Raw genomic sequence first — 26,945 nt, 5'->3', positions numbered from 1 at the left:
AATGAGGAAATCGGTGTTTTGTCTGGGAGGGCTGCTGAGCCAGACCCTTCCTGGAAAACCCAGCATTGTCTCGGTACAGGTTTTTCTTGGGCTGGTTGACAGCACTGAGGCAGGGTGTGCATGGCATGGAGTGTGTCTTAGTTTTTTGCACATGGATGTGATGGTGCACAAGAACTGTATTTGCAGAACACGAGCAGGGAGGATACAGAGCTACAGGAGGTAACACCAGTTGAGTGCCTTCTTTTAATCTTTGAATGTGAAAGGAAGGAGGGCGTAGTGTCACAAATCTGGCTTAAACCCTTGTTAATTAGTCCTGCTCTAATTGTGACAGAGAAGAACCTCTTGCTTGTCATCACTTTGCAATTGCCTCCTGTTCAGTCAGTAATTTCTGGGTTTGTGTCTCCTGGAAAGCCAAGTGCCTTCTGCAACTTTTTTTTGGTTTCTTGCAGAGCAGCTGGAGGAGGTTGACAGGGCCTTACAACCAAAACTCTTTGAACTGTCTCAAGGCAGACTTTCCCTGCTGCTCACCACCCTCCGTGCTGGAGCTCACAGGCCCCACCAGCTCTTGTTTGCAGATACATAGTGCAAGGTAACCCCTTTCTTTTGAGTGTCACAGGTTGTGGAGCATCTCTGGATGCAGCTGGGTTTGGGGAGGGTGGCTGGCGATGAGTGCTTGGAGTGATGGTTTCTTTACCTGCAGCAAAAGCAAAGTGTGGAAATGTCTGACTGAAATCCCATTTGGTCTTTGCTCTCTTCTTTGCCTGTTGGGATACAGCAAAGTTTGTGTTTGCTCAGTTCTGAAGGACCGAGGAAAAGGCTTTCCTGCTCGGGTTTGTGCTTCTGCCACCTCCTCCTTGGTATAAAAGAAAACCACTTGCAGATACCTCTGTGGCCACTGAACTTTGTTCTGTTTCCTGATGTCGACTCTCCTGCCTCAAAAAACACAATTCTTAGAACTTGCATAATTTGCTTTCCCAACGTGATCATTTGATCCCAGTGATGAGATTACTTTGTACACGCTGTTGTAGAGAGTGAATCACCAGCCCTGCAGTGACAGGTGTACCTCTGCCAAAAGTGCTTTTTTATAGGCTTGAAAATTTCCTAGGTCAGAACAATTAATAATTGCAGGCTGCTCATAATCTCTTGCTGTTTGTCCCCGAATAAACATTTCAGGTTAATTGCTGCTATCAGCCATGGAATCCAGACAGAGACCAGAAGCCATGTCTGGAGGCTTCTGGAGGGCCACAAGTCCAAAGAGTGGCTGAGTTTGACCCACGGTGGCAGATTATTGTGGTATTTTTGCTTAGTAATCAGCCACGTCCGTGCCTCCAGTCACTCCTTTGCAAGGAATGGAGGTATTGATTTATTTACCTTCCTTTCTTGCTGTGTGGAGTAGGAGATGGCAAGGTTTGGAGTCAGAGATGGGGTTGGATTTTTCTCCTTGGTAAAATCTGGCTCTGGCAGTGCATGGGAAATCTGCTGGGAAGTTTTAACAACCAGCCTGGGGAGTTGATAGTTTTGTAGTGCTGGATCTTGCTGTGTGTTTGTGAAACACATCAATTGACTCTCTTTCACGGGTCATTGCTGCATCTCCTCTCTAACTTCAAGCTTTGGAGGAGCAAGTTGATAAAATGCCTGCAAGGATTGTGCAAGTCCTGGTTGTGTAACAGGACTCAATGCATAAGTGCTAGAGGTAAGAGGAGGAGCTCCTGTTACAAAGGAACAAAAAACCCCTGTGTAAAGTATCTTCTCTTTGTGTTGATTCTGCTGGGGCATTGGAGAGCTGTGGTTTTTGCAGCTTGGGACCACCAGCCTTTCAGCCTGTGACCCCTGAGTTCTCTGATATCTTGTGGCCTGTGCCATGTTTTGGGTGTGGAGTTGATGTTCTGAGGTCTGCTGTGGCCGTGGCTGTGTGTGATTGCAAGGAGCTGGGCTGGGAAGTGGTCTGTGTTTCCCAAATCATTTCAAAAAGGTGAAGTCCAGGTCAGATTGCTGACCCATGGCAGGCAGGGAGGTTCTGTAGGGTGATTGCACCCTCTCTTGATAGGGCAGCCAGGGCAGGACAGCTCTAGTGCTGTGTTTCCAAGAGGTGCAAGGATCATGCAGTAACACCTCCTAACCCTACAGCAACACAGGAGATGGGCTTGTAACGTCTGAAAAGCTCTTCCATTCTCAGAGGAAGCTGGGCTTATAAATACAAAATAGCCTGCCTCCTTACAGACAGTGTTTGGTTCTCTTGAAATAAAAAAATCCCCAAAACACACTGTTCTGATCAAAAGTCTTGACAACTCTGAAAACTTTGCAAGATCTGTTTAACCCTGCTCCTCTGGTGCTCTTTCAGCTCTTGGTTTCAAAGGAAACCTCTCAAAAGAGACCAGCATTGGAGGGTTTTGCTGTTCAGACTTTTCCTGGTGGAAGACGTCAAAGTCTCTGGGTACTGACCTCATCCATAGGTCTCCTTTCCCAGTGGTGGCATAAGGCAAAGCCACAGCCTGTCACACCAACCCTCCACAAACTCAGGCACAGGGTGAACAAACACCTTGTGGGTAGGAGAGGAACTTCCAGCTGTGGCTGTGGCACCACATGGTACAGCACTCACAGAAGAGGCTGCTGAAAAAACGTCATTTTTCCTCTTGATCTTAGAAAAACATCTTCAGCAGGACCTGAACCATGCAAAGTCCATGCCTGGATGGGTTGCTCCTGAGGTTTTGCAGCCCTCTGGGCAGTTGTTGGCCTAAGAGGTGCCCGTGGAGTTGGCATTAGGGTGGTTTAGAACTCCTGCAGGCTTGTCCCTGCTCCTCAGTATTGGTGCTGGCAAGACCCCTGTTCCTCTTCCGAGCAGTTCCTGAGGTGTGGTGCTCTGGATTTGTCCCTCACTGGGAGGGAGGCTGGAGAGCAGTGTTGGTTCACAGGGGGTCATTTACCTGCCATTCTCAGGTTTTGTTTATCCTGTAACCCTGAACTCCTGCTTTTCTGTGCTGGCTCACATTAATCTGTAAAGGAAGGTGTCCAAGTGCCTAAGCTGGGGAGATCCTCCATCTTTAAAGGTTTGGAGTCAGGCTTTTATCTCATAAAAGGAAATATGCAAGTTCAGTAATTCTAGCTTACTTTAAGGCAGCTTGGCAAGTTTGAATTCATTTTTGTGTTGGATAATGCCTTAAATCCTTTGGTTCACTGCCCTGGGTTCACTGCACGGCCCCACCTGAGCATACCCATAGCATAGATTTCCTTTCTGCCTCAGTAAAACAGTTCTTGTTCTCTTCCTTGCTTTTGCAGCTGCTCTGCTGTCCTTGAATAAGACCCAGGGGCCAGAAAACATGCAAGTGTGACACAGTGGAAGCTCAAATATGCAGTATTTCAAGATCCAGACTGACTGATGCACACTCTGTGTCTGTCCTGTGCCTAAAATAGTAGTTTTGCTGATGTCTGAGCTGGTGTGTCAGGGTCTGGGTAGAAGACACCTTTCACAGTGGGAGTAATTTTTGTTTCACAAAAAAACCCCAACAGTTTTTGTGTTCCCTTCCCTGCTTGAGGTGCTGCTGCAGCCAACTCGTCAGTTTAGATTGGGATTTCTGAGCTGGTGGAAGAGTGCAGAAGCACTTCCCTGGTTTTGTGTGAAGCTTTGCTACTTTCTGCCCTTCTTTATTGAGGTGGTTAATGGGAAGCTGTGGGAAGAAAGTGATAGGGAAGCTATAGGTGTAGCAATCCTTTCCAACAGAGGCTGAAGGGGCAAGGAAAGCTGTGAAGTTTCTCACTGTGCCTTCCTTCCCCACGAGCCCAGGGACTCACCTGTGTGATGATTCCCACCCAAAGCATGGAGCCTGTGCAGACCAGGCCAAGCAGGGCCACTTGTCTGGCCAGATCAGCATCCTCTTGTTGATGGGAAATGCAATCTCTGCGTGGCAGAGCTGTGGAGAAAAGGCTGATCCAAGGCAATTGTTAAATAACCTGGAACTGAGCACCTGCTTTTGTTTTGGCCAACCTTTCCTGCCAGGTCTCCTTTTACTAAAAGGGAAAGTAAAAAGAGCTCGCTTGAGGCTGGCACAGGCTGATGCAAACAGAATTTCTTAGTCTAATTCGTTGCATTTCTAAGAGGAATAAGAGAAGATCTGGTTTTCCCCAGGGTCTCCTGGCCTAATATGACACACTAACATGCAGGAAGTCTTGGCTGCAGTGGGGTTCAGAGGAGATCAGACACAGTCTGGGCAGGCATGCCACCTCCACCACAGCCCTGCTGTTTCTGCTGCCTCTCCTCCTTCCTCCTGAGATTGTGTCTGTGGGGCTCTTCTTCCTGCCTGTAACCATCAGTAACCTGCCTGATGTTCTTAGTGGGTAAAAGAAGAAAGCCCTTGGCTGCTCACAAGACTGCATTCCTGTTTGTGGGCAAGTCTCTTCCTTCTCCTGCACTGCTGCTGCTGGGAGGAGTGATGTGGTCTCAGTGCAGCTTCCTTTTGGTGCTGCAGTCTCTGTGAGCTCTCCACAAACTTTGCAGACCTGTGAGAGGCCTGTCCAGTGGTTTTCTTTTTTTCCTCCCAGATGTTTCAGTTGTTTAATTTCTAATTACAGCCTTCCTGTTTTGCCATTGTATCTAAAGCTCAGGCTGCAGGTCAGTGCTGTACAAAGAATTGGAGTTTTCACATGGTTTGGTTGCTTATCATTTATGTGCCTGTCCTGAGGTTGAATTTTGGGGCTGTGCCATGATGCTGGTGGCAAAAATTAGTCTCTGATTTAAAACTGGGCTTTTTTAAGGCTTCTTCTCAAGGCTGATTGTGCCCTTAATCTGTGTTGTGCCATGGTCAGCACGAGAGGAAGGGCAATCCCTGGGGCATTCAAGGTGGGAAGGGAAATCTGGTCACACACACCTGCCTCTGCCTTGGGAATTCAGGATGGTCCTTCCTGGTCAGAAAGAGGGGTCTGGCAGATCTGGTGGCAATGGTGACATCCCCAGCCACGCAGAGCTCCCGACACTGGAAATCTGACAGCTGCACTTCCCCTCTGCTCCCTAACGTGATGCTGAGTCAGGGACATGAGGGTCATTGTCACGTGGCTGCAGGGAGCACGAGTGCTCTCCCTACCAGCAGTGCCCCCTTGTCCCCTGCCCTGTGTGGCTGTGCAGGGCTTTCAGTGGGAGTCTGGACTGGAGAAGGTCAGTCTGAAGGAGCTTTTTGAGTGTGTGTTGCTGTTATATCTCCTGTAAGACTTGCATGGACTCCAGTTTATGGTAATTTGTAAAGCAGTCCTTTGGTAAGTGTTGCTGGATGGGTTGGGTGGGCTGGTGGAGAGGGAACGGGTGCTCCAGAGCTCCAGTTGGCACCATGATGGTGTTGTGAGAAATGAGGGGATCTCGTTGCTGCAGGGCTGGTTTGGCTCCAGACCAGTGCCTGCTGTCCCTGCTGCTGCTCAGCTGAGACAGCCGGGGCCTTGCTGTGGGCTGGGAAGGCTCCTCTGCCTGCACCCTGCTGAGCTCCCTTTGAATGGAGCCTGGCACCGGTGCCAGGGTCGGGCAGAGGGTGACTGGTGGCATTGCACGTTTGTCACGCAGTTCCTCTTCGACTCCATCACCACCGATTCTCTTTCTGCACATGTTGCAAAACACAGGTTCCACCTGCAGCTCCTGTGCTTATCTGCAGGTATCCAAAGGGTGCTGATGCTTGGGAAAACTCTGGGTGTTTTGGTAGCTCTGGAGGTGCAGCCCCTGTGCCAGCCGTGCCAGGGCAGGCAGTGTCTGCAGGGCGTGTGGGGATTGTGGGGATCCCTCTCTGGTGTGTTGGGCTGGAATCAGGGGCTCCTTGGTGCTCCAGCTGCTGCTGGGGATCGATTATCAGAGGTGGGAGCAGTGAGCAGCCCCAGGCTGTGCTTGCTCAGCAGTTTTCCTTCTCCTTCCCCTCTCAGCGAGGCTGACGCTGCACATCAGGGTGTGCTGATGGTGGCACGGGGCAGAGTCAAGCACAGAACTTGGTCACTCATTTTTGGGGCAAGAGTCACAGACTGCAGTCCTGGTGTGGGACTGAGGTACTTGAAACTCATCACAGATACTACATTAAGAAAAAGGCTACTTCAATCTCAAGAGAGACATCTTCTTGCCCACATTGCCAGTTTAGCTTCAGAGCCAAGACTTTGGTCACTAGGAGATCCCACAGTGTGACTTCCACAAGGGGAAACCTCCCAGCCACGCTTTGTGATTGTGGTGCTGTGTCCAGGGTGCTTTTGGGGGCAGCTGATGCACCATCTCCTGGTGCAAGCAAGGAGAATAAATCTCTTCAGGTTGCTGACCACTTGGCTTTCATCACTCCTGTCTTGTTTGTTGTAATACTGTTTCTATATATATTTAAGTATTTTTAACCATGTGACGTTACAGACCCTTTAGTCTGTATGGAAATTATGGGGAATTTGAGGATGCCTGGCACTGAGAGTGCTTCCAGTCCTTTTGTTTTTCCAAGGTGTGCATGAGAATGAGGAATACATTTAATTTAATATGAAGGTGAGGTACCTCTGTTTGCTGGCACGGAGCTGTGCAGAGAAGGTCCCTGATGATTTGAATTATTGTGAGCTGCCATGTATCAAGCAAATTCTCACATTCAGGGCCTGAAAAGCTGTGCTAAAACACAGCATTGCTTGATTGCAATCTTTCAAAATGTTGTGACTTTCTATGTGATGTAAATGCTCACATCTTGCTGAGACTGATGGCTTTGCTGTGTGCACAAACAGGGATCCAGGAACTGGAGCCGCCATTAAAAAAAGCCCCAGGGATATAGACATCTTGTCTTACCTTGACTGCAGATATAATAAACACTGTGGATAAAATGACCACCCTTGAAACTGTTGTCAGGGAAAGTTTTACTTCCGCATCATAAATTTCCTTTTCCTTTTAAAAACCTAGTTTGAGTCTACTAAGGCCCTTCCAGAGACTGCAGGATTCCCAGGATAGCTAAATTTCAAGTAAGAGTCAGGTTTCTTTTCACTGGAAGTTAGTAAAGGACATTTATTTGAAAATGACAAATTTGCTGTGAACTTCTGGAAAATAATTGTTACAGCCAGCTAGGTGAGACTGAGATAAACTGAGCAATAATCTTCCTGTGCTGGGTGAAGTGAGTTCAATAGTTCCTGAGTTAAGACAACCCTTTAAAAAAGAGAAATGAGGCCTGATTTCACATTCTTTCCCTTACTCTTGCTATGTCTAAGCAAACCATTTCCTGAGGGTAGGGGTGGTGAAGGGAAAGCCAAAAGAAGAATCTGTAGCTGAGATATAAGCCTTGAATAACCGAATGTCCAGGACCACAGGGAGCCCAGCATCAAAATTAAAGCAGCTCTTGTCACTAGGCCATGGATCAAGTTTCCTCCCAGGGTTCGAGGTCAGTGTGGAAACTTTGTGCTGTGGAGATTGTGAATGAAGAGAGGAGAGCAAACCAGGCTGTGCTCCTTGCACCAGAGCCATGAACCTCCTGGAATGTTCCTTCCCTGGCTGTGGGCAGTGAGTGGGTGGCCTGGCTGCAGCTGCAGGGCTCCCCTTTGAAGCCCTGGAGAGCTGCAGTGTGGTCAATGCAAGGAGATAGCACAGCTTCCACCCCCACATCCACCCGGGCAGCATTCCTGGGAGCTGCCTCCCTGAGGATGCCTCTCTCCGGGGCAGCACTGCCCGGGAGAGCAGACCTCCTCTGGAGGCTTGAGAAAGCCAAACCCCTCTGCTCTGGGAGCTGCAGCTCTGCTGCTTTGAGCACAGTGATGAATTTTGGCTGGAGACAAAGCCCTCACCTGGCTGAGGAGAGCACAGGCTCATTCTTGCCCTCATTCTTTGCCCACACAGGGCAGCTCATGAATATCCATGAGCTGTCTGGAGCTGGGAATTGCTGTGGGCCAAGTGCTGCTCACCACAAACACGTCTGCTTTGGAGCTCTCTCCACGTTCAGCTGTTCAGCTGGTGACAAGGGAGGCTGCTGTGCCATGTGCAAGGAGCCTTTCCCAGGGCTCAGCTGCTGCTGGGTTTGGTGCTCAGAAGGGAAAGAGCTGCAGCTCCTGCCCCAGACCAGCTCAGCATGGTCTCCATCAGCATTGTGTTTATTCATGACTTCTTCTGAGCAAAGGTTTGTCATTGCCATATGTGCCTTGGGATTTTCAGGGAAAGTGAATGAAAGACAGGGTGTTCTGAGGGTAATTTTACTGATGTGGCCATCACTGCCCTGAGGGGAATCGAGGCAATTCCCTGAGGGGAATTGTCCACCCTTGTGTAATTTGGGCAGTGAAATTGCTGCTGAAAAAAAAAACAAGCCACCTTGCAGAGTTGGAGATATTTATTCCTGCCTGTGCCTGGGCACTGATTCCTCCATCTCTTTGCAGAGTTGGGCTATGCTGTGCACAGGCAGCAGTTGAGGCTCCCTAGGAATCATGGACCACTGGCCCTCAGGGCTTCTTTGCCCTGAGATATAATGAGCAGTTCACGTGATGAGTGAGATGGCAAGAACCAAAACCCCAAAACTCTGTGAAATAAAGGGTTGACTGGCAGATTTTGGTTGAGATTGGCTGAAATTCCTACAGGTCAGGTGGCAGAGGGGAAGAGGAGAAGAGCTTGTAATTAAAAATTCTAAGCTTTCATCAGGAATAAAAGCAATAAATGAGCCACATTCTTCCCCCACCAGCATATTCCCCTGGAGCTGGTTGCCAGACTAGCTCATTGGTGATTTACTGGAACCAGATAAGGAGGAGAAGAGGGATCCTCCTGGGAGCTGTGCCTTTTTGGCAACTAAGCCCCAGTTGTGGAGGCTTTAACTAATAGTTTAGTCTACAGTTGTACAGAAGGAACATCCAGCTCTTGCTTGGCTCCAAGATCCAGAGATGGAAAGCCTGTTTGCAAGGAGGCAGGACAGGGTGACCTGCCTGATGGAGAGGAATGTGCAATTTGCTTGTCTGCAGTCACATCACTCTTATTTTTCTTCCAGCACCCTGCCTTGGTGTCTTCTGTGGGAACCTAACGGGAAGCTTTGCCGTGGTGTTTTAGTGCTCTTTGTAATGCAGTTACTTGCCAAGTTCTCCACCAAATGAAACTTCTTGTGGGGTTGAGCACTGATTGGGTTGCCAGAGTACCCGTCCAGGGTCACTGCCAGGTGACTGTGGACTTCTCCCTGTGCTCCACAGGGTGCTTTTTATGGCTGGTGCCCTGTGGCACAGGGCCGTGTGTTGTCTGGAGCTGGTCTTCCCTTGTGGGGGTGACAACAAGGGGTTAATCTTTGCTGAAGGTTGTACCTGGTCTCCCTCATTAGTGCTCCCTAAGCATCACCTTCCCTTTTCTTCCCAGCTCCTGAATGTATTAGCATAACCTTCAACTTCAGTCACTTTTGTTTCTCAGCCATGGCTTGTATCCTCTCCCTCCTGTGACACCACCACAGCTCTGAGTCACTTTTCTGGGTGCAAGTTCAAATGTCCATGGTCTCCTGGATTGGCAGGATGCCCAAGTACAAAGAGAGAGTCACTTTGTCCTTACAAATCAAGTTTAGAGTTAATTATCTGTTTATTTGGACAAAGTGTGTCCTTGCATGTAGGGAAGATAATCTTGCCATCTGGATTAGGGTCAGAGGAGTTCAGAGCTTTGGCACAGCAGTGGGAGGGAGGGAGGGATGGCTGGCTCCCCAGGGGAAGGACAGGAGCCATAGGGTTGCTTGGGTATTTGAGGGCTGGGTGTTCATCCTCATGCTACCACAGACTCTGGGTATGGCCATGGGCAAGTCCCAAATCACTTAAACTCTGCCTTGGTGAGTGTAAAGGAGCAATTCAAGGAGATGGAAGTTAAACTGGAGGAGATCATGGAGGGGACTGGGAAGCCAAAGGCCCAGGGAGAGGTGGATAGTCAATCCAATCTGCAGTGGAGTAAATCAGAAGTATTCATCGTTTGTGTTGTAACAACCTGTTGTGGGGATGCTCAGGGGGGTGAGTGCCACAGTCCTGTGCTCTGTGGTTTATCAGCACAGCAGTGGGGCCAGGGCATCCTGTCACCTTGTGAGAGGGAGGGAGGAAGCCCCAGATCTGTGGGGTGACTGAAGAGTGGGGTCATCCCTCAGTAACACCCCAGGGGTTGTGTGGTGGGTAAGGGCTTTAGTGAAGTCTGGCCATGAGTCCCTGTTGAGTATTGCTGGGGTGTCAGTAGGAGCCTGGTTTGGCTCCTTGGCTGGAGTGTGGGGCTGCTCTGCTGCTGCTGGCAGAGGGAAAGCAGAAATACTTCAGATGGATCAGCATGAGTACAACGGGAAGGGAAAAAGCTTGGTGGGACACAGAAGAACCTTGCAGAGCTGTGATGTAAGGCTCTATCCAAAGAGTTGTTGGGCAGCCTTGTGCTCCTAAGACTAAGTGTAAAGCCAAACTCATTTTCTGGGTGTCCTTTAATGCTGTCCCATGTGGCTGCTGGTGCTCACTGTTTTTCCTTGCTCACAGTGCCTCTAACTGCCATGGGGGAGCCCAGCATGGAGCCAACCATGCCTGCTGCTGACAGCACTGCACAGCAGGACTCTCTCTTCAGCATGATGGACGTGTTCCTCATCTCCCTCATCACTGGACTTTTTACCTACTGGTTCTTCTTCCGCAAGAAAAAGGAGGAAGTGCCTGACCTCCCCAAAATGCAGTCAGTGTAAGTAACAACTCTAATGTGGTGTGGCTCTAGTGGAGCTTTTCTCTCTTGCTTGTGGTGGGTTCTGGGAGGCTCAGCTGGATTGTGGGAGGTCGGTGAGGGGGCGTTTCTCTGCCCTCAGCTGCTGTAGGTTCTGCTCACATTGCAGAAATCCCGGTGGAAGAGACAGGCTGCAGTTCTGCCTTACCCCACCGTGTGGCCCAAATTGGGAACTGGCCTTTCCCGAGCAAGGCAAGAAAGCCTCTGGTTGTACTTCAAAACTCTTAAGGATTTAATTCTCGTTTTTTTCTGATAAAAGTCACATTTAGGTAAATCTGGAGAAAGGTTGCTTGCTGTTAAACAGGTTTCCTGTTGGAGATTTTATCTACTCTTGGCTATGAAGGAAAGGAATAGTCTTGGGGAGCTGGGAGATAGTTCCTGGGATGAGCTGCTTGGCAGCTTCAGTAAAACTTGATTGGCTTTTGATACCAGGTTACCAATGGAGTGGGAGACTGGATTTGGAGAGGGAGAGCTTTGTTCCACTCTGTCGTCTGCAAAGGTCTTGGGTCCAGGAATGAGCCACGCAGGTGGAGATGTGGGTGCATTTTGTTCCTTGTCTCAGTCACATTCCAAATTTAACATTGGTTTTCTGCTGGACTTTTTAGCTCATTCTTTGTTTCTGGCGTTGCAGGAGGGTGGAAAGTACATTTTCTGGCTGGGAGGGTTTTAAAGGGCAGCAGTGTCCCTGGCTGTGCTACCTTGTGCAGATGGGTGCACGCACGGCTGGCAGCAGCCCAGCTGCCTGTGCCAGCCCAGCCTTACCTTGGGAATGTGCTCTGTTGGATTGTTGGGATGCTTTCCCTCCCATGCCTGCCAGCCAGGCTGTGTGTCAGTGCACGTGGTCGCCTCTGGAGATTGTAAGAATGGCTCTGCTGCAGTGAGAGCTGAGCTGACTGGGGAAAGGCACTATCCATCTGAAATTGGATCCTGCCATGGCACAGCCTGGGCTCCCGTGCTCCCTGTCCTTGTGACTGATTCCACCTACAGCCCATCATGTGCAGTTCTTCCAGGGGCTGTGGTGACCTTGCAGAGAAGCTTTGACTTCTGGTTGTGTGTTACCACCTTGTTCTGCTGTAGGGCCTCAGCACGTGGGCTTCCATCCCAGCCTGGCTGCAGGTCCTGAGCTGCCTCACAGGCACTTTGTTTCCTCTGTGGGGTCTGTGCTGCCTTCTCTGTCCCTGTGAGGAGTGAGGGAGCAACTGCTCCTTGTGGGAGATGTGGAACAGCAGCACCTCCTGTTGCTGATAACCAGAGGTGAGGCTGTTCAGCAAGTTGTCTGACACAACTGCACTTTGGAAAAGTGTCAGCCAGGCAGGTGCAGAGTGAGAGGAGGCTGTGAAGTGGTTTTTCCATGTACCCTGCTGCAGCCCTGCTGTGGTCATTTTATCAAGCTGGTCCGAGGGCATTGTGACCCTAAAAGCCAAGGCTGTGGCTGGTGGCTCATCAGTCCTTCAGGACAGAGACAGTGACTTCCTGCAGCTTTTGCAGTGGGGTTTTATGGGATGCCTGGAACTGGGAGGAAAATGAGTGGGAAAACAAACTTGGTCAGCCTTGGGTTTCCTTCCCTCCTGTAATCCTTGAATCTGGGGTGGAGTTTCCTTTCTGATGAACAAGCAAATCAGGATCCCACTGTCAGCCTCTGCCTGTGGCTGGCTGGATATGGGGGGCAGGGCAGCTGTCCCAGACTCATGAAGGCAGAGAGCCCTCAGTGGGGCTGTCTCTGGCTGGAACGAAGAGCCTTGACCTTTAGAAGGGTTGCATTTCTTCAGCTCATTCTCTGCAGCTCTGCCAAAGTGTCCTGAACTGCTTTATCGGATGGCATTGGATGATGGTTTCTCTTGTGTCACTTTGGCCCCCCAACTTCAGCCTCAGAACACTGGAGGATGAAGGTGCTGAATAACAATTCAGACACATCACAATGGCTGCTGCTTTAGCAATTTGTTTGCAATGCTGAAGAGTGCAAGCAGGGTCTCTGACCTAAACACAGCATCCAGCACCTCAGTGCCCTTCTGGGGTTTTGGGGAGCAGCAAACCCTCATAAAACCATGTCAGCTCAGCAGGGTCTGCAGAGGAAATGCCACTGTTGTTACTGCCCTTGATTGTGGAAGAGCAGATGTGAGGTTGAGATGCCCTGTTCTGGATGGCAGCTGGGCTGGGTTCTCTCTGCATGGCCTGGGAACCATCATGATCTTGCCCCAGCAATGCATCTCCAGGTTCAGCCAAGCTCAGAGAGGGATCAGGCTGTTGATCTTCACCCTTAAGCCAAGTGGAGCTGATTTCCTGCCTGAAGTGCCCACAGAAGGGACAGAACCCAGCACATGCAGTGTTTCCTGCATGCGAGGTGTCCCGTACCTGTGCCGTGTAACACATGTGTGTGTGTGCGTGTGTGGGCCAGGCTGGGATCCCACTGACTGAGCATTGCTTGTGTTTTGACCATTTTCAGACTTAATTAAAACCATCAGAGCAGCCCTCCCTGCAGCCTGCTCTGCAGATGTCGTTAGGGAGAGCAGCTCTGGATCACCAGCAGCCAGGGCCACCGCGCTTCCTCACAGGGCCATTGCCGGGGAATGCAGGAATTTATTTTTGCTCTTTGGCTGCTCCTCCTCTGCAAGTTTCTCAATCACAGATTTCTTTCCCTTCTCCTGTCCCCACTCTGCAGACAGTCATCCTGGGGAGATGCAGGTGGGACAGCCATTGGTATGCTGAGTGTCACCCTCTCCCTTCTCCCCCTGCTCTTTAACATTGTTTGGGACAGAAACTGGCTTATCTCTATTCTGCAGCTATGCAGAAATCCATTCCCTGGTACTTGTAGGGCTTCCTGTGGCAGGAATTGCTCCAAGTCCTTAGCCTGATTAGCTCTCTGCTGCCTGTGTGTGTGAGAGAGACCATCTCTAATTTAATTTAATAGGATCCTGAGGAAAACAAACTCCTCTGACTGCCTCCGTAATGGCACTGCCATAGTTACCCAGAGCGTTGCTCACGCAGTGTCTGGAATCATTTCATTCAGCATCAAGCTGCCTTTTTTTTTTTTTTTTTTTTTTTTAAATAAAAGAATATATAAAAGCAGCTGTGATATAAACAGTTTCCAAGGGAACGAGGCTGGGGGAGGGTTTTGTGTCCCGTCCCCTGCTCCGTGCGGATGGGAGAGGGACGTGTACTGCGGAGGATCCTGGGAGGTTTCATTCTCCACTCCTAATTCCTTTCTGCCACTGCTGCCAGATGTTGCAGTTTCTCAGGACTGCGCAGATCCACTCGGTAACTTCCAAAGCCCCACCACGAGGATCGGAGTGGACAGGACCACTCCTGCTATGACCCGTGCTGGGACCTTTTGTGCCGGCTCTCTTCTCCTCAACAAAAGGCTGATGCTTGGTTTTAACGCCCGGGAGGAGCAGAATGGAAAGGCTTGTGTGCGTGTGGCTCCAGAGCTAAGTTAGATCCGTCCCCCCACAGCTCCCTTTGCAGACACACAGCTGCCCTGGACTCTTTGTCTGCCTCCTCCCTGCCCTGCCATGGGCTGTGTGTACTCGGCCCCGCGGGAAGAGCCGGCCATGGCCAGGTGAGTTACTCTGCCCGACGGGCTGGTGGGATCCTTCCAGCTCCAAAGCTGGGTGGAGTGGGTGCCTCCTCCCTCTGCAACAGGAGGAGAAGGAAGGGGACAGGCTCTGCTTGGAAGCAGGCTGCTCCAGAGGAGACACTGCTGTCTGTGCTCAGTTTCTGTGCAGCATCCAGGCTGCATCCTCACTTCTGGATGTGTCTGTGCCTTCAGCAGGAAAGCCATGGGAGCAGGAGCTTTCTGAAGGAGAGGTGTAGCTGAGACAGACTTTGGTATTCTTGCTGAGCTGTTGGAAGCTTCCTCCCCTCTCCTTTCTTTCTCCTGAAACCAGTGTCAGAGAGCCCTGGGAGTAGTTTGTGCTGTGAACTCTCACCAAGGGTGGGAGAGCTGTACAAGTTACAGTCTCACTCTGACAATGGGGTTAATCCCCTTGCCTCCACCCAGTGCTTCTTCTAGTGTTTGTAGCTGCTACCCTGAGCTGTCTAAGCTGTAAGAGCAATCTTTGCTGAGGACAAACTTTCTCTTCCAAGTTTCCCTGGCAGAGCAGTGAAAATGTGTATAGTTCCTGCCTTTGGTGCCTGTGTGTTTTCGTTGCTCACATTTTCAGGCCACCCTGATGAAGCAATTTCAGGGAGTTGTGTAGCCTTTTTTTCCAAAGCCAGGCTCATTACTTCTTCTGTATCTGAGCCACAGCCTGTTCTCCAGCACTTACTTCAGTGCAGGGTTGCCTCCTTTGAAAATAGCCGAGCTCCATGTGCTGCTCCCTTTTCTCTTCCAAAGGGAGCTTGTTGAAAGGATCTAAAAACTTTGCTTTTTCTCCTCCTTTAAAAGCATTTTGTTTAGTAGTTAAACCAACAGTTGTTTTAATTGAATCTTGTTTGCAGAGGGCAGGAATTAAAGAAGTTCACCAAGGAGACAAAAACTAAGAGAGAGCTGTGTCTTGAGAGCTCTCCCGAGCCCCTGTCCTGGCTGCAGCATGGGCAGGGCTGGGGCTGCTCCCTTAAGATATTTGTGATATCCCAGTTCCTAACAGGGGACAAATGACAACATGGGGAGACTGTTAACTGCTGAGAGAGCCAAGCAGGGGTGTGAAGCAGCTCTCCTGAGAGCAGGGCTGCCTTGGGGAGCTTTTTGGGGTCGGCTTTGCTTGTCCTTTGTGTGTGCTTTGTCTTTTGTATGAGACTGTTGGTGCTCAGAGCTGTCAGGCCCAGTTATGGAGCTCCTTGATCCCTTTGGGTAGCAAGGAGTGCTGGAAGGGATGTTTTATGAATGTCCCCCACCCTGCTGCTCTGAGTGTGTGCGCTCTCTGCAAATACCTCTGCGCATTTACAGGATCCCTCCCTCTGGGCTACAGAGTTGAGGAAACTGTTAGCAAGCTCTTCACATTCTCACATGGGCTGGAGCCAAAACCATTTGTTTTTTGCCTGGAGGCTTCTCTCGTCCCACAGGAGACCCGGCCTTGCATTCTTCCGTTGTGGAATGGGAATGGGTCCCACGTTCATCCTTCCTGCTACCAAAGTTTTGGTGGGGAGTACAGCAAGGGAGTTTCTGTCCTGGCCTGCTCTGAAAAGCTCCCAGCACCTAATCTGACTGTAGCTATGGTCACCTCTGCTTGTGAGGCTCCCAGAGTCCCCAGGACTGGGCTGTTTTCACTCCATGACACTGAAAATCCAAAGATGTGCTAAGGATAGCGAAGCTCTACTGGCTTCCTCCCTAACAGGGCAGCCACAGCAGTGTGAATCCCCACCTCCATGTTTCTGGCTCTGCTGGGGTTTCTCCCCATTCCAAGCTAGGGAAAACCATGTCTGTACAATAATGCAAATGTTGTGTGCAGGAGATCCATCCTGGGAATGGGAACCCAGCATGGAAGGAGCTCCACAGGACCTTGGCTGTCACCGGTGGCCTTGCTGGGAGCTCTGTGGGTCTGATCAGCTGCATGTGCCTGCTCCACAGGGCTCTCCAGCTCTGGGGCTCATGGCTGGCCTGCTCTTTTGAGGTTGAAACAGCTAATTTTTAACCCTGTTTGACTTCAGGTTTGGGGGATGTACCCTGGGGAGCATGGCTCAGGATTGATCCTGCTTGCCCACAGGGGTGTGGGGAGCAGGGAGTTTTCCATTCCCTTCATTCAAACCATGGCTTGGCCCCTGAGACTTAGCTGTAGACCTGCTCCTGCGAGATCCTTTAGCCTGCTCAGCTGTGAAACATCTCAGAGCAGTTGATAAAGGTTTCCTGGTGGGCAGGGCTGTGTGCCTGGGCTTTTCCTGTGGGAGGATTCGCCGATGGGGGTCAGGCAGGAGTTCAGCTTTTCCCCTCTGCTCCAAGTCCCTGCTCCATGGTTGTGTGCAGAAGCCCTGTGGCTGAGCAATGGGCATCCCTGGGACAAGGTGAATAACAGTGGTGGATGGAGATTCACACCCTTTTGGGCAGTTTTCCTGAGGTCTGGAGGCTACTTTTCCCCCACTTACTTATTCCTGACCTCAAAAATGAACGTGCTCATCTGAAAAGAGGTTCCTTCTGTCTTTCAGAGCAGCTCCAGTGAGAGACAGCAGCTTCATTGAGAAGATGAAGAAGACGGTAAGCTGCTTGTTCTGCCTCCACGGGGTGCTGGGAAGGTGGGGGAGCTCATGTCCATCCCAGTTTCCTCTGGAGACTCTCAGCAGGAGGAGCTGGTTTGGATACAGACACATGACTGCTGCAGAGAAGCATCCAGAGGAAGGCTGTGTGAGCAGCCAGGAATAGCTCTTTTAGTCTGTGCCTGAGAGTTGTTCTTAGAGAAGAAATTAAAGTGAAAATTCGGTGGTGGAAAAAAATAATGTAATATGAGATCAAAGTCAGAAGGGAAATGGCAGAGACTTTGAAGTCATTGGCTGGCAGTTGTTTATCTGTGTGGTTGGTTCCCAAACTGGCTGGCTGTGCAATGGGAATTGTACACAGAACTGTCAGCTTTTGATTCTGCTGGTCTGGACACTAGAGGAAGCAAAGGCTGGATGCATTTTCCGTTCTACTTCAAAGTGGCTGGCTTGCAGCAGAGCAGGAGCTCTGGTGCTTAGGCACTTGCCCAGAACCTTTGGCAAGTTCTGCATTCTCATCCAGGGTGTTCCCTGCTTCCAGGAGTCACGCTGCAGCCTCGATGTTGAGAATAAATCTGGAAGGTTTATTCTTTGCTTTGGGTTTTAGTCTGACCTGAATCTCCCTTCTGAGAGTGGCAAGAGTCATGTTCTCATTAACAGCTCAGCCTTGTTTTCTGCCAAACTCTTGGAGTCCTGCACAAGCCCACACTCCTGCTTGCCTTTAGGTTGCAGTCCAGGATTCCTGATCTCAGGCATTTCTTTTGTGCTTCATCCATGCATTTGCCAAATGACTAATCACCATTTAAAAGGGATTTCTCTTTCTCTCCAGGGCCGAAATATAGTGGTTTTCTATGGTTCCCAGACGGGCACGGCAGAGGAGTTTGCCAATCGCCTCTCCAAAGATGCCCATCGCTATGGCCTCCGGGGCATGGCAGCAGATCCAGAGGAGTATGACCTGGTAATTTAGCCCTGAACAGCCTTGGCATAGTAACAACCTTTCAGTGCCCCCTGAAAAAATCCAGTGACCCTGGCCGAGGGACAGTTGTGTCATTTAGGGGAGAAAAGATCGGCCTGAGAGATGCAGGTACGGGCTTGGTCTTTGCCATTCTGCATTCTCCTGGCCCTTTAAAGCCTTGCATGGAAAATCCCATTGCTTTTCTTTCTGGTGGAGTAGAAATACTGACTTGCAATCCAGTGAGGGTGTTTGCCTTTATTTCCCCAGCCATTTTGCATGGGTTTGTCCTTTCCCAACTCCCTTCTGTAAACACATGATGCTGTTTGCACACCTACACTGTGGGAATAGGAATTGCCCAACAGCCACAGTGTGGGATCCTTGAAGATTCCTTCTTTCCTCTGGTTGCAGTCGGACCTGAGTCGCCTCTCTGAGATTGACAAGTCCTTGGCAGTGTTCTGCATGGCCACCTATGGAGAGGGGGATCCCACAGATAATGCCCAGGATTTCTACGACTGGCTGCAGGAGGCTGATGCTGACCTCTCGGGTCTCCGGTTTGCAGTAAGTGGCCCCATTCCAGTTCTTGTGTTGCATTTGGGCAGGAAGGCCAAGAGCCCTCCAGAGTGGCTTGGGGAAAGGCCTAACATGATGTCTGTGCCTTGTACACCTTGTCTGGGATGAGGCCCCTGCTGTCTTCCTGCCCAGGCTTTGTGGACGCCTGCAAATGTACTTCTGGAGGCTTTAAATGCAAATGCCAGAGTTTGCTCTCCACTCCCTAAATCATGAGGGTTTCCTGGTATAAACAGCCCCAAACAGCCCTGCAGGCACTGAATACAAGTCTGTAAATGAGCTACAGGCTGCTGCTGCTCTTCAGAAGCTAATTGAGCAGCCGGCAGCCAGATCTTCTCTCACAAATTAAATCACTTGGAGGAGTGTGTAACTCTCTTCCTGTGCTGAGCTGAATAACTGGCTGAGAAACAACCACCTCACCTAAACCCTGGCCAAATTCCTTAGGCAGCATAATATTGCAAAATGAGAGTAAAGTCCAGTGGTGGAGATGTGAGGCTACTCTGTGTGAAGCAGTGAGCAAGAATTTACTGTGTGGTTTGTGGGAGGCAAAGGCCAGCACTGGGTCTTCAGGCAGTCCAGGTTCTTACTGGTCCCACGAGGAGATATGCAGGAGTTCTTGGAAGTGCATCCAGGCTCAGGGGAGGTGCTGGTGCCTCCTGACCACACACTCTCCAGTGGTAGATTCTTACTGGAGAGCTGATGGGGGAGCTGGGAGAGGTCTCACTGTCTTTGTTCTGCATCCTTTGTGGGGTGATGCCTGGCCAGAGGATGTCAGTTGGATGGGGGAAGTCTACCTCCTGCTTCTCCATGCTCATGAGTGTTCCCTTCCAGGTCTTTGGGCTGGGGAACAAAACTTATGAGCACTTCAATGCCATGGGCAAGTATGTGGACAAGAGACTGGAGGAGCTTGGAGCCCAGCGCATCTTTGAGCTGGGGCTGGGAGATGACGATGGCAAGTGAGTCCCTTGGGCTGAGGGGCTGGTCAGAGCTGGCTGAAAGCATCTTGGAAGGGACCTTGGCAGGGAATTGGCTCCACTACCAATACAGAAATAAACTCCACAGGGCTCGTTGTTGGGGTTGGCATGGTTGTGAGTGTGTGTGTGTCTGCTGTGTCTCCCACAATCAGCTCCCTGTGCACAGGGAGTGTCCTGAGGGATCCTGTGTCTGGGAAATCCCACCTCTGCTTTAAATGTCCATGAGTACAACTGGAGCGGGCTTTGCAGCCTCCTGTGCCTTTGCCCTGCTGCAGCCTGTGTGGGTAAACTCACCCATCCCAGTGAAGGAGGCAGGTTAATCTCCTTGGGAGTTGTTTTATGGTGGGAGGCAGCAATTTTCCAACTCGCACAGTGATATTTTCTTTCTTTTTTTTTAACCTTTCTGTGTTCACCTGAGCACCCTGGGACATTACATCAACCTGTGGCTCTACCTCTAGGGTCTGCAGGGCCTTATGGGAGGGATATGCCATGTGTGGAAGGCTCTGAGCCTGGAAAAATAAGCAGTGCCATGGTGGAATCATGACCTTTTAGGAAGGTCACCTCATGCCAGGGGTGGACAATGGGGAGCTGAGCTTTTTAAAGGCTGAGCCTAAATAACAAAGCCTTCCTTGGCAGACCTGGGGAAGGGAGGGGTGTCTGGTGTAGCAACAGTTCCCACTCAGTGCTCTGCAGTGCTTTCCTGGTGATCTGTGGGATGTGGGGGTACCAAAGGTGCCTGGGTCTAGGGCAAATGCCTTTTCCCACAGTGATGGGAGGAGGGCATAGGGATCTCAGGTGGCTTCTCTGGGAATGGGGCTGGGTTATTGACTCTCTCTTCTGCCCTGGCTAGCCTGGAAGAAGACTTCATCACCTGGAGAGAGCAGTTCTGGCCAGCAGTGTGTGAGCACTTTGGGGTGGAGGCTACAGGAGAAGAGTCCAGGTGGGTTTGGGAGCAACTCCTCTTGGGTGTCAGAGACTGGCCACCTCTGGCTGGTGGCTGTGCCATCAGCCCTGGGCTGCTGTTCCCTTTCCTCTGCCCCCCTACCATATTCAAGGAGGGCACGAGTGAAGTATAACAGTGAGTGGGGCTGTTTGGCCTGGGCCTGTCCTGGTGTGAGTCTGAGCCCAGCTCTGGATTCCTGTTCTGAGTGGGGAGATGATGGCTTTGGTTCCTTTGGGGCTGACTGTGCTGGTTGTGAGGCTTCAGGGAGGCTGAAGGTTCCCCTTGTTTTGGGCTTTCTACAGAGTCTGCCTGGTCCCTCATGCCTTGAGACAGGCAAAAGGGTGGAATTTGCATTTGGTTTTGAGCTGCAGCAAATCTAGCAAAGGAGATGATAGTTCCAGCTGTACCTTGTGGGTTCCAGTTTGACTTTTTTCTCTTTTCTCTCCCCTTTTTCCCCCAGCATCCGGCAGTACGAGCTGGTGGTGCACACAGATGTGAACATGAACAAAGTCTACACGGGGGAGATGGGCAGACTCAAGAGCTACGAGAACCAGAAGCCGTGAGTGCCAAACCCCCTGGGCAGGCTGTACCTGGGGCAGGTCTTGGCTGGTGGCTCCTCGATGTTCCTAACAGCACCTGCTGTGCAGGCAATGCCATTCCTGCAGCACAGCAGGTCTCTGCCCAAGAGAAATGGGCTCAGATCTCCACTGGGACTCTGAGATTCCCCAGTTAATGAATCATTCATGGTGAGGAGATGGCTGTGGTCACGTGTGCTGTTTGGCTGGTACATCCACAGCATCTGTCCTGAGCCTTTCCTTGCCTGCAGTGGCCAATGCATGATGGCTGCTGGCAGGATTGCTGTGGGGAGATGAGCTTTAAACATTAATTCCAGCCTGAAATATTTCTTTGAGATGTGACAGTGCCTCCAATCCAGTTCTCCCTCATGTGTCCTTAATGGGACAGAAACTGTTGACTGCTGGGCTGTGCTGAGAAGGACAAGGATTTGTTTCCTGTGCCAGTGTGGGGAGCAGCAGGATCATGATCTATTTTCTGTGCCAGTGTGGGGAGCAGCAGAGAATAATTTGGTTTGTGCTGTGGTGCAGTGTGCTTTGGAACAGGAAGCAAATCATGGGAGCCTGCTCTGGAGTCAGAGGGAACATGCCTGGATACAAGGAGCTCCATGAGCCTGCAGGAGGGAATCCCAGAACACTTTTGTCTTTCCTTACAGCCCATTTGATGCCAAGAACCCCTTCCTGGCTCAGGTTACGGAGAACCGCAAGCTGAACGAGGGTGGAGAGCGACACTTGATGCACCTGGAGCTGGATATCTCCAATTCCAAAATCAGGTACTTCCCTGGGGGAGATTGCTCCTCTGTTTTGTCAGGAGCAAAGAACAGGGGTGTGGCACCAGCCTCATCCAGCACTTCAGAAGGGGACCTTGCTCCTTAACACTGCCCCTTTGGGCTTCTGTACCAGGTACCCCCTGTCAGGACTTGCTCCTAGCTCTTGCACTGCTTTGGGTCCATTCCATCCCACATCCCTGTCCTACCTGAGCAGTCCCAGTTGCAGGAGTTCTCTAGAAGTCACTCAATAAATGAGAAGGCAGTTGAGCTGGGTATTGCTCTTGCCTGTATTTGCCTGGTTTAGGTGTATGAGCATAGGAGGAATAAAGCCCTGTTCTCAAAACTCTCTAATTGGCTTAAATTCCTTAAATTGTTAGGAAGTCATGAATCCAGGTGGCTTAACATAACAACTGCAGAGGAGCTTTGCTCTGTTCGGTTGGGAAACTGACCTGTCCTTGCTGGAACTCTGGCAAAACTGCTGTTAACCTGGGAGATGCCTTGTAAAAGCCCTGGGAAAACATTATCCCACAGTGTCACTGCTGGCTCTGTGGATCCTGATGGTGCAGACCTCACTGTTGTCCTGCTGCCTGTTGCACCAGCCCCTTTATCTTCTGGCTGAGCTGCTGGGGATGGTCAAGAAGTGGTGCAGGAGTTCCATGTGCTCTCCTCCTGCTCTGTGCCAGGTATGAGTCTGGGGACCACGTGGCCGTGTACCCAGCCAACGACTCCTCCCTGGTGAACCAGATTGGTGAGATCCTGGGCACGGACCTGGACACTGTCATGTCTCTAAACAACTTGGATGGTGAGTAGGGATGACCTCTGAGGGTCTCCAGTTTTCCAGCTGTGGCCTCTGTCCTTCACCCTCAGATCCTGTGGGGCACCTCCAGATGTCCCACAGTCCCTGTCAGTGTTGTGCTGTTTTAGCAGGGGCTCAGAGCCTGCTTGCTGAGATCAGCTGAAGTGGGTCAGTTGTGAAATGTGCTTAGTGAGCCCATTCAACAACAAATTATGTAACAGCACCCTCCTAATTACAGAGCATCCTTCAGCAGCCCTGGAGCTCCTCAGGGCCCTGAGTGTGTGAGATGTTCTTATTCTGTCCTGGGAGGAGGCACAGGCTTGGGGACTGAACGGCCAGCAGGGAGCACTTGTGGTGGTCCAAGGAGCTCTTCCTGGCTAGCATTCCCAGGAGAGCCAGCCTCTGGCAGGAGGGAGATGGCAGCTGCTGCCCATCACAGTTCTGGAGCAGCACAGCCAGACCTGAGGCAGCAGATGTGCTGGCCCAGAAGCCTGAGAGAGCTGGTTTCTAGAGACAAAGTGGATTTAAGGCATGGCTGGAGCCTGTGGCCCCCTGTGCAGTGTCCTGTGCTGTCATTCCTGTCCCTTATGGACCTCTCAAGGCAGAATGTCTCCAGCCTTGACTGCTGGCACAGCTGTACATGGCTGACAGAGCCTAAGGAAACTTTTGAGGCCAGATCTGATGGAGGTATAAGTGCCTGAGGCCAAATTAGCCACGGAGGGCAGCCCACTGCTTAGCCTGGGGGTTTGCTGGACTGTGCATGCACATCTCAGGGCAGGGAACACGAGGTGTATTTATTGCTGCTAAACTGTCAGGCAACATCTGTGAAACACAAAATGGGCTACTGGGAGCTGGAGCTGCCTGGGGAGGGAGGTGATTCAGTGTGGAGTTGGCGCCCTGACCCACAGGCTGCTCTCTCCTTCCTGAAGCCCACTCTGCTCTGTCTCCAGCCCTCGCTGTGTGTGTAGCAGCCGGCACAAAACTTCTTAACGTAACAGCATGAGGTGGATGGTTTTTAATTTTTCTTTCTCTCCCACTTCTTCCAGAGGAATCCAACAAGAAGCATCCATTCCCCTGCCCCACGTCGTACCGGACGGCCCTGACCTACTACCTGGACATCACCAACCCTCCCCGCACCAACGTCCTGTACGAGCTGGCCCAGTACGCCTCGGACGCCGGCGAGCAGGAGCGCCTCCGCAAAATGGCCTCATCTGCTGCTGAGGGCAAGGTGGGAGCACTGCCCTTCCCAGCTGGGCTGGACTGGGCTGGGGGAACCCCGAAAAGCACCCAGAGAGCCGAGGGGGTGTTTGCCAGCTGTGTGGGGAGGTTGTGATGCCTGTGCTCTCCTTGCCTGCAGGCGCTGTACCTCAGCTGGGTGGTGGAGGCCCGCAGGAACATCCTGGCCATCCTGCAGGACATGCCCTCCCTGCGCCCTCCCATCGACCACCTGTGCGAGCTCCTACCCCGCCTGCAGGCCCGCTACTACTCCATCGCCTCCTCCTCCAAGGTGGGTGTGCTTCCAGCACGGAATGTGCCTGTGGAGGGACCTCTTCAGCTGCAGCGCCCCTCAGCTGGGAGCTTCTCCTGGTGACATTTGCTATGAGAGGGGCAGATTTAGTGATCTCCATGCATGGAGTTATCCCAGCTTCCCACAGGGCCTGTGGAGGGTCCCATGCTGCAGCCAGCTGTGCCCTGATACCACCATAGTCTCTGGAGCCCTGCTCCTCTTTGCCCATTTGCCTGACAGGGCAGCATTTTAGGGGCTGGTCAAAAGTCCCTCTTGGCAACCTCCAGGGAAGCTCGGTGGTCCCATGAAGAGGTGAGGACAAGACAGAAGCTCCATGAGGAGCACACAGGGAGGAATAGCTGTCCCAGTGTTAACACGAGGTTAAACTTGTCCCCATTCCTGAGCACAAGGAAGCAGTGTGGGGTTGCTGGGGCTCCTTCTCTGCCTGGTTCCAGCATCTCTTCCCTGCAGGTCCATCCCAACTCCATCCACATCTGTGCCGTGACGGTGGAATACGAGACCAAGACGGGCCGCCTGAACAAGGGGGTGGCCACCAACTGGCTCAAGAACAAGGTGCCTGAGCAGAACGGGAGCAGCTCCCTGGTGCCCATGTACGTGCGCAAGTCGCAGTTCCGGCTGCCCTTCAAGCCCAGCACGCCCGTGATCATGATCGGGCCGGGCACTGGCATCGCCCCCTTCATCGGCTTCATCCAGGAGCGGGCCTGGCTGAAGCAGCAAGGTGAGTGCCCAGGAGCTCCCCCCGGGGCTGGAGCTGCTGCACGTCTCTGTGGGGCCACTTGGTGCCTCCAGGGTGCAGCGTTGCTGCTCCTGTTGCTGGTGAGCCCAGCCACAAGCAGAGTGCTGGGGCAGGGTGAACAGAGCTGAGTGCTTTTGTCCGCACAAGGATGCTTTGTCCTTCTCTTGGCCACAGAGGGTGTTCGGGGGTGGACAGACCTGGGGCACTTCTCTGATCTCTGCCACCACCACACCTCCAAATAACCACAGTCGGGTCACTCGGACTTGATTCTAAAGCTTGTGGCCACTACTGGGAATCAGTCCTGAGCTTCCCCTTGTAACCAAAACCGTCATGCAGCTCTGCAAGCCCAGGGTGGGGGAGAGCACAGGGTTGGGGACTGCTGGGGGTGTCAGGACAAGGAGAGGTTGGGAGGGGGCAGGGCTGGGGGCTGGCAGGGCCCAGCTGATGGGGGCTGTGTGACCCTGCAGGCAAAGAGGTGGGTGAGACAGTGCTTTACTATGGCTGCCGCCACGAGCACGAGGACTACCTGTACCGGGAGGAGCTGGCCCGCTTCCAGAAGGAGGGAGTCCTCACCCAGCTCAACGTGGCCTTCTCCAGGGACCAGGCTGAGAAGGTACCACACTGTTCCTCGTCCCACTTGTTCCCGCTGCCCACCATGGCAGGCAGGAGCATGCAGCACTTCCCCTGTCTCCCAGAGCCATGAGCACAGCCTTGCCTTCCCTCCCTCTCAAAGGTCCGTGATGCGGGGGCTCTGCTCCTCTCTCCTCACTCCCACCTTGTTTCCTGCCAGGTTTATGTCCAGCACTTACTGAAGAAGAACAAGGAAAACGTCTGGAAGCTGATTAATGAGGGGATGGCTCACATCTATGTGTGCGGGTAGGTCTGGGGACAAGATGGGGATTTGGGGGCAATTCTCACGAAAAGGAGCGTGACTCAGTTTCCCCAGCTGCGCATTACAAGCCCTGGGAGGGTTATGCTGTCCTGGTTCAGAGGAGGGCAGGGGGGCTGGGGTGAGCAAACCCTTTGTGTCCAGAGTGGGAGGTGGCAGGGCTCTGGCTGTGCTGTGGTGTCTCACTCACACTCCCTGTTCGCAGCGATGCCCGGAACATGGCCCGGGACGTGCAGAACACCTTCTACGAGATCGTGTCCGAGTTTGGCAACATGAGCCAGCCCCAGGCTGTGGACTATGTAAAGAAACTGATGACAAAGGGCCGCTACTCCCTGGATGTGTGGAGCTAAGAGCGAGGCTGGCGGGGCCAGGGAGAGAACAGGTCCCCAGGCGTGGGCCAGGGGAGCTGGCAAGTGCCTGCTCGCCCACTGCTTCTGTGGGTGACGGTGTTGTCCCCAGCCCACAGCTACCCTGATGTCACTCCCAACCCCTCCTGGGCCTCAGCAGCCCCTCGGGGCAGTTTGTGGACCCAGGGGGTGGAAAGGATTGAGAGGGGCAGGGGGGCAGCTTAGGCTGCTGTCCAGGAGCTGTGGTGTCACTGGCACCTCAGGGTGCACCCCATGGCACCAGCGTTTGCCTTGAGGCCAGGGACATCAGGGACACAGCCACTGTGGGGCAGGAGGGACAGACACTGCCAGGGAGTCCTTCCCTGGACACGAGGTGTTGCCTTATCCCCGGGGCTGGAGCCCACCCTGGCCTGCAGGGACAGCAGAGGGCTGGAGGGGCTGTGCTGGGGCTGGGACTGTGGCTTTGCCTCCCTCCTGCCACCCGTTTGCCCAGCTCTGGGATGTGGGGCTGGCAGCTGGCTCTGGGCACAGAGCTGTCCCGTGGCCCCACCGGCATTGCCTGCTCCATTCCCGCTGCCTGCCCTCGCTCCAGCACCAGCGGGAAGCTCCTAGCTCCTCTCCCTGGGGAATACACCCGGTTTGGGAGGCGGCGTCTCCCGGGCCCGGCTGCTCCCCTGAGCCCAGCCCCTCCCTCGCACCACGTACGGTCATTTTTTAAATACGGTTTTTATTTTGAACATCTTTGTGATTTAAGCATGGAAAAAAACAAACAAACAAAAAAAAAAACCCAACAGAAACCCCAGACTTCCAGGCTGTCCAATGATTGTAAATTATTTAAATACATTTGCCCTTGGAATAAAAATCCTGTGTCTGGAGTTTGCTTCCTGCATTCTCTCTGCTCAGCCAGAGGGAAGAAGGAGGCAGGAGGAGCGATGGATGATAACCAGGAGGAAATCTGGGCATGTGGTGGCAGCTCTGGGTTTAGGCTGAGCTGGGGACAGCCCCTACCCTGAGTGCTGGGCTGTGGGAGGGGAGGGAGGATGGCAGTGGGGGGCTCTGGACTGGGGTGCAGCTGTGCCCAACCTGCTCTTTGG

At 52.1% G+C, this 26,945-nt stretch overlaps 1 protein-coding gene and 1 long non-coding RNA gene across 3 annotated transcripts in view; one reads left to right on the top strand and one right to left on the bottom strand.

Annotated features, from left to right (window-relative positions):
- Window positions 1-26,945, bottom strand: part of LOC137485672 (uncharacterized) — a 161,039-nt gene that overhangs the window by 7,807 nt on the left and 126,287 nt on the right. The window lies entirely within an intron of this gene.
- On the top strand, window positions 478-26,466 carry POR (cytochrome p450 oxidoreductase). 2 transcript variants are annotated; one of them, XM_068210266.1, is made up of 16 exons: window positions 478-600; window positions 10,430-10,612; window positions 16,730-16,778; window positions 17,604-17,732; window positions 18,138-18,287; window positions 19,128-19,252; window positions 20,121-20,210; window positions 20,674-20,772; window positions 21,442-21,558; window positions 22,239-22,357; window positions 23,398-23,579; window positions 23,709-23,858; window positions 24,330-24,597; window positions 25,083-25,228; window positions 25,406-25,491; window positions 25,710-25,940. In XM_068210266.1, the coding sequence occupies exons 2-16, from the start codon at window positions 10,434-10,436 to the stop codon at window positions 25,852-25,854; spliced, it is 2,034 nt and encodes a 677-aa protein (XP_068066367.1). In that variant the 5' UTR covers window positions 478-600; window positions 10,430-10,433; the 3' UTR covers window positions 25,855-25,940. The 2 variants fall into 2 exon arrangements, with proteins under 2 accessions (XP_068066367.1, XP_068066368.1); XM_068210267.1 differs by lacking the exon at window positions 478-600 and adding an exon at window positions 5,104-5,244 and having other exon boundaries at window positions 10,420-10,612; window positions 25,710-26,466.

This window comes from Anomalospiza imberbis, chromosome 20, assembly GCF_031753505.1.
Source record: "Anomalospiza imberbis isolate Cuckoo-Finch-1a 21T00152 chromosome 20, ASM3175350v1, whole genome shotgun sequence".
Lineage (NCBI taxonomy): Eukaryota > Metazoa > Chordata > Aves > Passeriformes > Viduidae > Anomalospiza > Anomalospiza imberbis.
Note: the sequence above shows the minus strand (reverse complement) of the source record. Positions and strands in the feature narration are given on the sequence as shown.